Source organism: Nanorana parkeri, unplaced genomic scaffold (genome assembly GCF_000935625.1).
Source record: "Nanorana parkeri isolate BGI_ZX_2015 unplaced genomic scaffold, ASM93562v1 scaffold876, whole genome shotgun sequence".
NCBI classification, from domain to species: domain Eukaryota; kingdom Metazoa; phylum Chordata; class Amphibia; order Anura; family Dicroglossidae; genus Nanorana; species Nanorana parkeri.
In genome coordinates, this window is record NW_017307144.1 from 49,147 (window position 1) to 64,255 (window position 15,109).

The 15,109-nt window shown below is 37.6% G+C and overlaps 1 protein-coding gene across 1 annotated transcript in view; it reads right to left on the minus strand.

Annotated features, from left to right (window-relative positions):
- CRIM1 (cysteine rich transmembrane BMP regulator 1) overlaps window positions 1-15,109 on the minus strand; it is a 615,863-nt gene that overhangs the window by 29,883 nt on the left and 570,871 nt on the right. Inside the window, exon 14 of the mRNA XM_018565709.1 lies at window positions 13,078-13,299. Coding sequence (XP_018421211.1) covers window positions 13,078-13,299 — 222 coding nt within the window. The remainder of the gene's footprint in view (window positions 1-13,077; window positions 13,300-15,109) is intronic.

Sequence of the window (15,109 nt, forward strand, 5' to 3'; positions counted from 1 at the left end):
TAACCATGCTGAGATTTAGTCAAAGTGACAGAATTAAGCCTATATCATTTAGAAAAGCGATTCCAATTGATTCAAAGCTCATAAGAGACTGCAAATAAATGAAAATATGTGCTCTGATAAGCATGTAACATCACATTAAGATTGTTTTAGGAGATGATCCACTGAGAGATTCTCTAAGGGGATTAACATATGTTTTCAAAATGATTTTTTCCTTAGAACCACCATTAATGATATGGTAGATTCCTAACCTTAAGGAACCATATGAGGTATCCCACATGTCTTTGCAAGTAGCAAGGAAATAAAAATAAAATAGAAATCGATCGCCTGCGTATATTTTTGAAGAAAGCAAGGCAGTTTATTAAGCATATTGATTTGCCATTTTGATCCATATTGGGCCATCTCTGTGTACCCTGAAGACATTCTAATATGGAGCTAAATGTTGTATCCGTGTAACTAATACACTTCATTACACATGTGAGTATACTATTAGCTGCTTATCTCACACAATGCCAATAAATTACAATTAAAACCTCTGCAGTTAATCTCATCTCAAGCTTCAGGCATATGCTATAGTAGCTAAAAAGAAAGAATGATAATAGTGATGGTGGATGTTTTAGTGATCTGCGTTATTTATTAGTTTTGGTTACACAACACAGTGATGCTAAACTGGGACAGTTCTGGAGCTTTCACATGCCCTTCTTTATGAAATTGGTGGCATTCTGAAAACTGCTAGATAAAAATTTATTTTATTAGGGCCCATTCACACCAGCAGTGCTTGCTACTGCACATTCGCTGGTGTTCGCTGTGGGGAAGAGGTGCAATGCACTGATTTCAGCATAAAAATGTAATAAGTATATTCAGAAGAGATGGGGCCTGCAGTTCAGGTTTTTAAAATCTATGCAGTTGCTAGCCAATACGCTCCAATAAAGCACTTAAAGCATCATTAAGATACATATTTGCATTTTATACATTGCACCTGCACAGTAGCTGACAAAGAAGAATGAACGGCAAATAAAATTACAGGTTGTAAACAAACGGAGAAACAAGTATTGTGATGATGGTTCGGCATGTGTCACTGATAAATGCGATTCTGTCATTTCTTTACTTCAACTGCAGCATTTTTATCCTTTTTAAAAAGCAGCTACTGCAGGTGGATCACAATAATCCTCCCTCCTTGAGTTTTCAGATATGTTTTATGTTGGTTCAGTGTTTGTCCCAATTAGTGTCAAACCTCATGCCTCCCTCAGTGATGCTGTGTTACAGAGTGGGAGATGTCATGCTGTCACTGCTTTCTAATGTCCTATAACGTAGTCTGTGACCACTGGCGCATCAGTCTTGCTGTGCTGACAAATGACACTGGGCTTTGAAACTGATGCAATCCTCCTAAAGTGGTCCAGTTATTTCCAGTTAGCTGCCGATTTACTTCAAAGTTATAGACAGGTGCAGATAAAAATAGAATGTGGAAACAGGTAGTAAAACGGGAAATGAGACTGAAAGCAAATATATATTGCAGGGACGTCTTTAAATGACCACAGACAGAGCTGTATTTTCAAAAATGACAGCAGATCCCATATATCTATCTAGATAGATAGATAGATAGATAGATAGATAGATAGATATAATCTCCTTAAACAAATCCAGAGCAATATAAAGATAAAGAGGCCTGTTTCCATTTAAAACAGGTCAGGGCTTTCTTACTTTTTTGTATGTATATTTAAATATGTAAATAATCTTGCATATACCTGCAGAATATAACTGATAATAAAGAATGGCTGTTTTAAATTATCACTATAATATTCCACATTTTATCAATTAAATGTCCCATTTACCATTATAAATCCAATTAAGAACTAGCACTGGGAGATAATGCCAAGATGTAATTTAAAATGTTACTGTGTATGGCAGTATGTTTTAATGATTTACGTACAGAAGTCCTGCTTCTATGCTCGAACATCTTCTCACAATCTACTTACAATTACTGTGAAAAATGTCATTAACACCAGGATTTATGATGTTTAAGGTGCAACTCTGCTGCAATGTCAGACATACCTAGCACAAACTACATGACTACTGGTAAAAGGTTGAATGTTATTCTGCTTATCACAACACCGTCAGATAAGACAAATAAGATCATTGGTCCTTGCTTTACAGGCAGCTCAAAAACAGAATGAATGCAAACACTGATCAATAGAAGCTGCTGTACAGTGGCTTAAAGAATACATACACAGACACAGGAATTGCAATGAGAGATTAAATTGAATGAAAAGGAGAAAGTTCTGAACTGACACATTGCTAAGCCTGCTGCCCAGTGCACTCAAGTGGTTCAAGCTCTTCTTCTGTGGAGACAAATGTTATAATCACTTTAGCATTGTACTAGAGCACAAAGTCAGAGAATACAGATAAGGGAAAGTCTTATCAAGAAGCTTACAATCTGAAGTCCTAGTAAAGCGAAACAATACAATACATGAATTAAAGTACAAAAAAAAAAATCACTACTCAGTGGAAAGGTTTAATTGCATTTCCTGCTTCAGACCTGTGCACGTTAGAAGCATTTAAAGTGTATTTCTACTTTCACAGCCAACTTGGCAGAACACCGATTTTGTATTTGTTACATGTTTCCATTCATATAGCATAAGCTAAAAAAGAAAAAAACACTCAAATTTCAGTTCTAAGTATTTTTATAAAGAGAGATCACTGTGAAGGTGACCAGAAAAATCTGGGATTAGACATGTTTCCTGCTGCAACAAAACATCCAAAAAGGTAAGAAATATATGTTAAATTATTTGTCGGTATGCTGTGTGAATTCGAACACATAACAAACATATAGAGGGGTTTTCAAATATTTGACAAATATTTGACATGTTCCCCATGTGCCTTGTTTATACCATACAAAGTGAAGTGTGCTGAGGTGTTTTGCAGCTTGTCTATATTTTTATGCAACACAATAACGCGTTACAAAACATGGCAGTGTGTTGCAACATGCGGTAGTACACATAATTGAATTAAGGAGTTTTTTTTGTTTATAAATTGGGGTTATTCACACTATGTCCAATGCAGGCTCAACACAAGTGCAAGTAGAAAACAATTGTATTCTTTGTGTCCTGTTTACACCATAACATTGCATTTATATGTGTTGCATAAAAATGCATCACTTCTGCATTTTTGCACAGCGAACCTGACTACATGCAGACACAATTCACAGAGGTGTAAAGTTAAATAAAGTGCCATTTTGTGTGACTTCAATAACGTTTAAAAGAAAAGTAATGTGTTGTAACACATTGCACCACCCCTACGCATGTGTATACGCATGTGATACGCACCATAACGCATGTTCGCTGGTGTGGCAAAATAGTTGTTGCTTACAAAACTAAATGTGTTCTGCAGCTTTCCTGAAGCATCTGTGCACAAAAAAAAAGTCCTACAGGTGATAATGAACTCCCCCTGACGGTCATGGATGGAGAATGTGAGGAGCTATGTGTTGCAAAGTGTCCTATTGGATGCTTACAACATGAGCAATCCTGCAGTTATGCCTGAAAATGTGTTAAATTATAACTTCCTGCCTTTTTTCTCAGTGCTTCGCCAAAGAAAGGTATTTGTCTCATGTCATGGTTATAAATCTAGGAGGCTTTTCTCCATAATTATCACGGTGATTAGATCATTTTGTGTCTTTCAACCTTTATTAAACAGGTAAATATAATTATCACTGAGAATTCATGGTGAAGAGAATGAACAAGATATTCCCTGTTTTTTTTGTCCTTACCTGACTTATCATGGATTATTAAACACCTCACTAAGGAGTTATCACTGTTTATTAATCATACAAATAAACAAGCGCACCTAGCGTCGCAACACACTACAACTCACCGTAATACCCTACTTTGGGCTATGGTACACTGAATGGGCAAAATTGGTAACGCTGCAACTGCACAGGCGTGATGGGGCCCTTCGGGGAATGAAGATATCTCTACTACTGTATATATTATCTTCTAGTATATATTATACCTCTAATATCATATTAACATTTTCTTGTGCCAAATTCCACAGTATCAAATTTTACAATGAAGACGTTGCACTGAAACTTCAGCACCAATAACTACTCATCCACCCATTTCAGTGCTCATGTACAAGCTGAATCAAAGAAAGTTGGAACTGATACCTACAACAAGCTTCCACAATCTGGCCTTTATATTCCTAATGCATGTTATTAAATTAAACATGTTATTTGATTGGCTGGACAAAAAGCCTGTTATAGTTTGTACAGTTTTGAGTAGAATCATTTTTAAACCTTTTCTCTCAACACATGATGTTATGGTTAGATCAGACTTAAAACAAAGAATGTTACGAATACTTCTGGTGTGACTGTGAAATTATAAAGTCAGTAAAAGTCTACTGAACCATTTCCTGGTTAGCACTGATGTTACTGAATCATAGTTATTTGTATAAACATTGGTTGTGGATTATTTAAATGGACTGGGTTAGGAGAACAACTTTGCCATGGACACTTTTTCAAAGACAAGTCTTTATGTATAAACAGTATGCAGAAATATTTAACTGCCAGAACCAGTGGCCTATAAAGTGTTGCTAACCTTGCCAAAATCTGGCTTAGCGAGTAGCTTAGCAAGAAGAGCATGACATTTAGATATTTAAAAGTAAATGTGTCAGATTTTTCACATCACCTTGTTTTAGGTATGGTTGAAATGCCACGTACTGTATGCCAAGACTGCAATGGAAAAAAAAGCTAAGCCTCCACTCACACTTTTAGATGATTTTAAAGCTTCTTTTGCTAATTTTTGGTAAATTTTTAGGCTAGAACATTTTAGCCAACAGAAAGTCAGTTACTAGAAGAAGGAGCTGCTTGTGAGGCTCAAAATGGCACAAATAAAACATGTTACATACACGTGAGAAAGATATACTGTGTATATATATATATATACACACACACACACTGTATATACATATACACACACAGTTTGCTACAAAACTCACACTCCAGTAAATCTAAATTTATGAGCACTCTGAAAACATAAAACTCAGAGTAGGATTTTGCTTATTCACAGGCTGCTTTGGTTAATACTGTGTAGGTCTGAAGACTTGCAAAGGGAAAGTTGACCTAATTACAGCATAAGCAATGATGGGTTCTAACACAAACTGTAGATGATTACATATCATTACAAGGTTTTAAAGAAGAACAAGGTACTTTTAAAAGGTTTCAACTACTGAAGAACTTATACACAATTCATACAAAGTAATGGATGACGTGGATATTCTATTCACAATCATTGCTGGCAAAGTGCAAGGTTCTCATAAGTTTTAACAATTTATACAGGATAAGTCCACCCATAATTGTTATGTCAGCTTGAAGCAAACAGCAACAATCTGGCAGATTTTTATAACCATGACTACTTTTATCTCCCCTCCTATCTTCCAGTTTTCCCTGTCAATAACTCTTGCAGATGCTGTGTTGTCACCTTCCTCTGCAGGAGTTGGCATTCGTTTTCCTATGTAAACTCCACGAGGGCAATCAAGGTATGATTGCCTAGCATAATGGTAAGAAAAATAAGTTATGTTCAGGACTGTGGGGAAAAAAGCAGTTTGTGAGGCAATTGTCCCCTATGACTGCATAGCTATGAAGGGAAAACATGGCCCTATATCAGTTCAATAAGAAACTGTATATCAGAAGAATAGGATTGATAACTTGTCTATATCATCCCTTAACTTATGGCGTTACAAATACTTTTTCAGTGTGCAAATGTAGCTTCAGATGCCATTGATGCAAGCATGCCAAAATCTACTAATTAATTAATGTTGAGCTTATACAAATGAATCTTATAGTGCATGGAAGCTAAATGCATTAATATATACAGTTTTAACTTGTATCAAGTATCTGCCATTGCATTTGCAGTGTAATACTGTAATCCTATTTTGCAAACTAGGTAATAATACAATGAACACTGAAAGTATTGTGCTTTTATATTATGTTGTGCAAAGACAGCTTTCCAATGTGTTATACAGTAAGCAGATTAAGAAGACAATAGTACAGCAATTAAAAAGCTACATTTTAATTAAAGGTGAAATGGAATAATATTTTTAACACAAAAATACCTACTTATGCTTTCAAAAATGTACAGCTGAAAGATAATACCATAAATACTAATTGTTTAAGATGTAAAACAAACATAATTTGTGTTTCATCATCAATTTGTAGAAAACAACAATAACCAATCAGACTATATTCTTTCTTTTTCATTCATTGAGGGACACAGGATTCGGGCTATACTGCCATCTGCAGGAGGATTTGGACAATAAATAGAAAAAAAACAATGACCAGTGTGGTATAACCCAACTACAGGAGTAATTGGGTTATACCACACTGGTCACTGTTTTTTTTTAAATTTATTGTTTTTTTGCTTGTGTCCTAGGAGGATGGAGACCTTTTTCTCTACTGAAAAAAGTTTAAATGTTTTTAGCAGTCATTTTTCTCAAGATTATTCTTTCTTCAATACACGCTGCTTAAACTAATCTCATTATGCAGCTATACAGATTAGGATGTGTGGGCTAAGCACTGGGAGCTACTTTATTAGACCTGTAGGGCGCCATTACTAAATGCTGACAAATTGAGTGCTGCATTACTGGGCTGCACACACACTCTGTGCTCTGGTCCAGCCATTGTGCATGAGGTAGCACCTTCCAGCCACTGCTCTGGTTTCACCTCAGTTAGTCCTTGCTGCTGCCTACAGTGACCTGATTGCCTCCAGCCATTTGAAACTTTCCTGCTCCCAGCAGTTGGCTCATAATTGCTCATTTGAGCTAAATTGTTCCTGTTTGTGGGCAACATGTTGAATCATAAATACAAGTAGTCTTGCTATATAAGGACCCTCTGGTTCGTGATCCACAAATAGTTCCGGAGGTGCCTCCAATGTTCCCAATCAAAGAACATTGTCGACATCTTGAGCTTACATCTACTGGATTGCCCCTTGGCTCCGTCGACTGTGGCCCCCATGGCCATGGCCAAGATGTTAATTTGTCAAACAATAAGGGAAAGGACAAAACTCATGGCAAGGATTCCAACTTTACTCCACACTAATTCTTTATTTGTGGAGTGTTTGTCGGGAGTAGTGGATGCTCTGGTGGCTCCATGGGGTTGGTACAACTGATCTATGCCTGTCCTTCACTGAAACTCAATCATCTGCTCTGCAGGATTGAGATGAAGAGCATTCCGGATATACTTATATCTCTGGACTAGTCCAGTCAGATGTAGTATTCTGACCTGATCAGACTAGTGGCAGGCGCTCCATGAGGTCATATAGATCAATAAGATCTTTTGTATCAAAGACCGATTTACCATTCTGCTTCATGGTCACTGGCTTTTACAATTGTATGGCTGTGAAAGCCCAGGTCTTGAGGGATAGGGACCTCCCAGACTCAATGATCTCCATGATGTTAAAAGCCAGGAAGTCCACTTCCTCCAATATCTACCATTGCATACCATGGAAGGCATACTTTGCTTGGTGTAAAGACAGAAACTTTCATCCCAGAAAATACTCTTTGGGATGACTCAAGACAATTGTCCCCAAGTACTATCAAGGATCAATTACTAAATCCTGGGTTGTCTCCCTGTGGGCACCTAGTTTTACACCTCTCCCCCTAATTATAGTTTCAGGAAAAATAAAGGAAAAGGAAGGGTTTTTGGAGGGGTGTAAAATTCCCCTCCAAAAACCCTTCCTTTTCCTTTATTTTTCCTGAAACTATCAAGGATCAAATTGTGTTCCAAAGACTGTTAGCCACTTATTCTATGATTACGATCTTCGTACAGGATATTTCTCACCGTCAATGCACTCACTTGTTTCACCATGGAATTAGAATTTGGTTCTCTCAGCACAGAAAATGGCCTATTTGGCCTATCAGGGATATCCCCTTACTACGTTCACAAGGTTATTTTCCTTGTTGACATAACCCATGTAAGGCATGTGTCTAAATGATCACCTTTGTCCTGTAAAAAATCCTTTTAGGTCATACAAAAGGACAAGGTGGTACTAAGGCCAAAAGCCTCCTTCCTTCCCAAGTTGGTTTCAACCTTTCACAGTAACCAGGACTCTGTGCCTCTGCCTGGATCCAGTACATCAGGAGATTTCCCTTTGTCAGGTTTGAGTGTGAGCTGTACGTGTCAACCTCACAGCCACTGCCTCCATTAGAAAGACTGCCACCCTCTTACCTATCCCTGAGCAGCCTTATCACAGCACGTTTGCTCATCAAATGATTATGGTCTTTTCATGTTCTGAAACGAATAGGCTTTGAAGTCTCAGAGCCTCTGTGATATATCTTTTTAGATGTTACAAAACTTACACATGCTGGGAGTGTGAGGGGTTATACCAGGCTGGTCACTGTTTTTTGTTTGTCAGTGTTCAAATTCTTATGTAGGTATCACCATAATGCAGAAGTCTTTGAATCCTGTGCACCTCAGTAAGCTCAAAAATCCTGTTTTTACTGATCTACCGTAAAATAAAAAATCGTGATACAATGCGTCATTGATCCTTGCATATCATCGTTGCTTTTTTGCACTTTTCAATTTATCAAGGATAATAATATTGATTACAATGAATGAATAAAAACAAGAACAAATAAGTGAAAATTTTGCAAATGTCAAACACTTTAAAACTTGTTTTAATTTAGGGACAAGATAACATTAATAGGAATTCCACAAAGTTGTTCTGGCAGCATTTGGGAATGTACGTGCAATCTTCAAGTCACTTATCTCCAATGTGTCCTTCATTGTAAAGGCTGTAGATAAATATTTGCTTGCGCTCCAAGCAATTTAGCCAAAGTTGCCATGCTTCCGGTCATCACACTCGTTTTGCATCATTTGAAATAAATTACTGAGCCCCATACACTTCCATGGAGGCAGATACTTCACATGAAACAATAGTGCAGGAACAGAAGCTGCAGGCACCAGTTAATCTGGGGGGAAATTGAAATTGCTCTGGAAAATTTGCAGTGGACACAAGGGAGGTAAGTGTAACTTACAGATTATACTTACCACCCTCAACACTACAGAGAACAACTTCGGGGAGTCCTTTTTTATGTTAATATCTTGTCCCTAGTAACCAAGTTTCAACTGTAGATCTTTTTAGGAGCAGATAGATTAAAACAGCATCAAAGTGCTTGCCATATCCTAAATTTTTACTTTTTACTCTTGTTTTTATTGATTCATTGCACTTAATGGAAATGATTGTCCTTCTCTAAATAAATGGTGCAAAAAGCAAAGATGATGTGCAAAGATCAATGAAACGCTGGTAGGCAAATCTTTTTCTCTAGGTGGATCAATAAAAAATAAAAGATGATTGATTGGTCTGGGCTACTGTACTTTTTACATATTCAGATCAATTTAAAAAACAAACTATATTGTCCTAAGCTGATGGAACATGATGGGATATGATTGTGACCAAAATCCTTGTTTTGACTGTAAGCAGTTGGGAGCTACAGTTATTGTCTGTGCATTAAAAGGCCAGATGAAATAACCTTACTTTCTGACAGTAAGGGATAGATTGCGCAATTCCTCCTCTTCTAAAACATAGCAAAATATATATTTCCGATCTAGTTCTTTTGTAAGGTTGTTTAGATCAGGAGCAATTTATCACTACTACTGCAAGCTAAAAGTAAAGCTACCCATGACATACTTCATCAATCAATCGGTAGTTAGGACACTAAAAAGTTTTTTTCCCACTTGTAACGCCAACTCTGCACAGAAAGTACAAATTACACCAAGCTGTGTGTAGGAACAAAAGTTATTAATCACTGTGGATAAACCAGTGCATTATACCCTAGAACTCAATGTAGCAAACTTTACATGCTTTTATTCAAAAGCAAGGCGTTACATACATCTTATGGGCAGGGATATGAAGTGTACTGCAAGGGTGTGAGATAAAGAGGCATGCTATTTCCCTGAGTTTAGTCTTGTCTCAATATTTCTTTACAGAAGAGGAATGCAAGAGAAAATAGTGAATTATAAAAAGAGATGTCAGTGACTACATCAGCTATAACTCCAGCCTTGTATCGGACATCAAAGATTACATTTAAACAAACTCTAGACACAAAACTAAAACACAGCTGATAATTTGAACTGTTTTACAATCATGTTTATTCAACTGTGTGACCCAGGCACCCCTGCTAGACAGTGCAGCCACATCCTACCATCTCTGTAACCTTCCTGCAGCTGAGCAATTCTGCCTGGGCTAGAACCCACTCCAGCATATGAATGGAAAATGAAGGAACAGCTAGACACTCTGCGTCACTCTGCTCTCTCCTGTCAAGATGTTTGTTTCATTAGGTGGACAACACGGCGCAATGCAACCTGAATTTTATTGCTGTCCCTGCCTCTTCCAGTGTGTGGAATGGAAAGAAGTTGATTTTGAAAGAAATGTTGTTACTTTTGCCAGCTACATGTAAAATATATTCTATTAATTGTTAATAAAATCATAGCTGGAGTGAATGGTTGTTTTTTTTTATCTGCCTGGAGTACTTAAATGACCTGTAAGAGAAAATTCTTCAGAAACACTAAAATTTAAAAAGTAACTGAAGCCAAAACATTTTTTTTTGTTTTGGAAAGAGTGAGGAGGGATTAGAACACCTGTCAGATTTGTATTGCTGTCTGTGTGCCCATTAGGGAGATTCACCCTCTCTATTTGTCCTGGTGACTGTGACAAGTGACAAGAAAATCCCAAATTTTGGGTTGCCATTAGAACAGGAATCGATGAGAAATCATTAAATGGGGACACAAGTTCTAGTGACGCTGCTGAACCCCAGGGATTTCACATTACTTCCTGTTGTGGCTATTGCACTGAAAGTGAAGTCAAGTCTTCCCAATGGGACACACATGGTAAAAAAGCTAACAGAAGTGATAACCCACCCTTACTCTATCCAAAAATAGAAAAAATGTTTAGGATTCAGTTCTACATTAATATTTTAAGTTATAGAAAGGAGAGTTACAATGTTTATTACTAGATAAATAGCAACTATAAATGTGAATAGCTGTAAAAAAAAAATTGGTTGACATATAGGATTTTTTTTCTAAATATACAGTGCTATCCCTAATATGTAACATAACTCAAGAAAAAAACTGGAGAAAATGTGTTGTATCAAATTTGAGTGATTCTCCAATTTGTATCCGTTATTAGCAACTGTTTTTGTACCTAAAGTGTTAAAGGAGAATTATGGGGAGGGTGAAATAAACTCATCCCCATAATTAGAGTTGACATGTGACACTGAAGCGGTCACATGTCGGCTCTATTGATTGGGAACTGAGCGATAATATACCACCAGTTGCTCAGTTCCGGATCATCTCCCTGCAGAGTGGTGACTCATTCCAGGGTTGTATTAACCCTTACAGTGGGGCTACCTCTGCACTGCAAAGGTTTACTGCTAGTTTTTGTCTAGGATAAAAAGTTATACTCACCCGATGCTCAGAGCCAGCTTGTTCTTAGGCCGGTCCCTGGAGCCTCTCTCCCCCTCCTCTGCAGAGGTCTAAGGTCCCTTTAATCATCATATCTATACACTGTGTATAAACGTGAGAACACTGAGGAAGATTCCAATCTTGCAGCGGAGGATGAGACAGGCTGGAGGGAGCACTGTGACCGCTGGCTGGCTTGTAGCTTTGGGAGAGTATAAATTTGTTATTTTTTAACCTAGACAAAAATGAGCACTTAACCCTTGCAGTGTGGGGGTAGCCCCACTGCAAGGTTTAAGAAAAAGTTTTCCTGGCATTCTTCTTTAACTCTCTTGTGGAAAGTCAAGTAACTTTGATTCTAATGGTGTTCATTACCCAATACCATAATGGAATAGTTGCCCCAAAAGGAAACCAGCACGAGTGGCTTATATATCTGAACAGAAATTTGGTGACATTAGCATACATATCCTTTAGGGATGCATGGATACCGGTATTTCAGTATCGAGTACCGATATTTTTTTTTTGTGACGAGGAGGCATGGAGCTGGCTTTCTGGCCAATCAGGAAGCCGGGGCAGATAATGACTCGCCACTGGCTTCCTGATTGGCCAGCTTATGAATAATCAGGAAGCCGGGGCAGATAATGACTCGCCACTGGCTTCCTGATTGGCCAGCTTATGAACAATCAGGAAGCCGGGCGGCGAGTCATTACACGCCATCTGGCTTCCTGATTGGCCAGGAAGACAGCTCCATGCTCCCTCGGGAAGTCAGGGGGCCAATAAAAAAGAAAAAAATAACTATTTGAACAACTTGCAGGTGAAATGACCTAGAGCAGACCTTAAAGTGGAACTTTACCCATATCTTTAAAAAAATAAAAAACACACCTTTCGAAATGTTTAGTAATGACAATCTACAAACAAATACTTCTAGATAATTGCCGGATTTGTATTCTTTGCATACCTTATCTCTCTCTTCTTTCCCAGTCTTCTGACAGTGCGAATGTTAACTAAGGGCAGATTACTAGCTCTCCTTTTACTTCCTTGGACTCTGGCACATGTGACTGGGACATGTGACCATGCACATCATCTCAGCGGAGGAAAATGCCTGTCCCTGAGATCTCATGAGATTAGAGATGAGATTTCCCAGCAATGCTCTGCTAATGTAACCTTCCCAGTATGCAACGCTTGGGCACTTACATCATTTGTGCCAGAACTGGACCAGGAAGTAAATGGAAAAATAAGTTTAACTAATGAATGTAAGATGATTTTAAATCAGCATGCAGAGCTGCACGCTGATGTGTTTTTTAGTAAAAGGAGGTAAATGCCTGCTTTAAATAAGCCAGTTCTGCTCTTTGATCTCCTGTTTTTATTGGCTTTCCTGATATCCTGTTAAACGCTTGGTAGCGTATGCAATCAGTCCCTTCATAAGCACCAATCATTTATATGGTACTACTCCAGGTTTTTAGTAAAGCTGCTTCAGTGGAGAAAACATTTTGCGTGATAAAGATGGCAACACTTATATTTTTGACTTCATAAATAAACAAATAAATATATTTTGTATGAGTGAGTTATAATAAATGTAAAAATTGTCGTTCTCAACATTCATTTATTCTTAAAGTAGTAATAGTATAATGTCTCACCTATGCAGTATGGACAGCACTGGCCCTTCCTCAAGACTGGCCTTGCACAGGTTGCAGGTGGACAGGTTTCTGCGAAGCAGCTTATCTTTCCATCCATGCAGACACAGCTAGTGCAAACATTGGGTTTCCAGGACTCTGCTGCCAGGAAAATGTCACCCTCATCATTTTTGCAGTAGCTGGGAAGGCTCTCATTGCTGGGCACTGAGGGCTGCAGAGATTCATCTGGAAAAGTAAATGTAAACATTTAGTGGCAGAAAGCATCAGCTCGGATCTTCTGAACTGGGCAAAAAACATGGATATCAGGTACAAAGTGTATTTTCTGCTGGCACTATTTATTGCCGGCCTCCTTCCTCTCCAACACAAGTTAGTTTGCAAGGTGGAAAATGCATTTGAATGTTCCATTTTAAAAAGGAACTCAAAAGTTAACTTTCCACCCAAAACAAAGATAGCTCTGAGAAGATGGATTGCTTTGTGGTTAATTCAGAAATGCCTTTCTAATCATTCTGCTTCTTGCTGGCTTTCAGTCAAAACGATGCCATGCTTTTTTTTCTGATCTAATTTATTAAACAGTGTGCTGAAAACATGCTTGAGTCTGATATGTAGTCTTCATTAGAGATATGACCACGCTAGTCTTCCTGCTTCTTTCCCTACTATGTCAGAAAGTATCAGTTCTTCTGCATTACTTATAATTTAAACATAAATGTAGTCCCCTGCTGTAAGAGTAAACAGCCTATGTGCCTTTAGTAATCCCATTGTCCCTTTTTGAGCTGGTATGTTTTGGCTAGCTGTATTGAGTAATTGTACGGGCTAATGATGGAACTAGAACTCAGCAGCAAACATGTCCTGTAGGCACCAAGAAATGTTTTCGTCTTAAACCTGTAAACAAAATTAGGGTCAGACGGTGCTTTTTGTTTTTTTTTTATAAATGGAAATTGTTCTAGGTCACATAAGCAGCTGCACAAAAATATTTGACATATAAATATAATTGTTGCAGTATAATAGCTGTTACTTTAAATACTTATCTTTACAGTAGGATATGACTATGTTAGCTTAGCAACACAAAACATTTGAAGGTATAAAAGAGGCAAGGTCCATTGAATCAACAAAGAAGCTGTGTACTCTATTTCATTGCTAATTGCTGTACAAATTTGTAAACACTAAGTATCAAACTGTACATCTGCTTTGTTTTAAGGAAGTAACAGATTTCCTGCTGAATATTCAATGGGGCTTATACAAAATATGTTAGTGTGTGAAGAAGGTATATTCCTTTATGCTGCTGATGGATAAGCCTCTGTGTAAATAAAGGACATTGTTAATGTGGCATGGTATCTAGTTTCATGAAAACGTACAGAACAGCAGCATCTGTCTCTTGATGTGTCCTTTGGCTGCGATCAGGAAAATAGAGTGGTACACTAGGGAAGCCAAGCCAAAAAAATGCAATGGAGGAACATGTACTGCTTGCGGAAACAAATTAGACTGCACTCAATACAGTTTGATCCAACAGTGGACCCTCCCAGATGTACAAGCTCTTTAAACTATACATCTGTATAGCTTCTGGGTTCTTAGTAAGAGCCTTCAACAGATCACAATTAAAAAAAGAGACATTAAAAGTGCACATAATTTATATTATATAAGTTTAGTGGCAATTTATACCCTGGTTGAAGTTCTACCTAAAGTTATTTGGAAACATTTTCTTTTATTCCACAAGTAAGCAAGCATACATTTACTATGTGTTTCAGAGGGTTTATGACAGAAATCCCATGAGCCTTCAAATACATGACAGCACACTCAGGAACTGTATGTTGTTAACAATGTAATATCATGACATCTTACTATAAGTTTCCTATCCTGTTCTATTTCTGGAGTAATGCTACATCTGTATCAGATTACCCTACTTCATAAAATAAGCTTTGCCCACACTTGGGAATGTGCATCGAAATCAAGTTCAATCAAAAGTGGAGCAAAAACTGTAAAAATAATGATAAGCAGTTATAAGAAACAGGTGTGAAGCGTATGATATTGCATTTGAAAA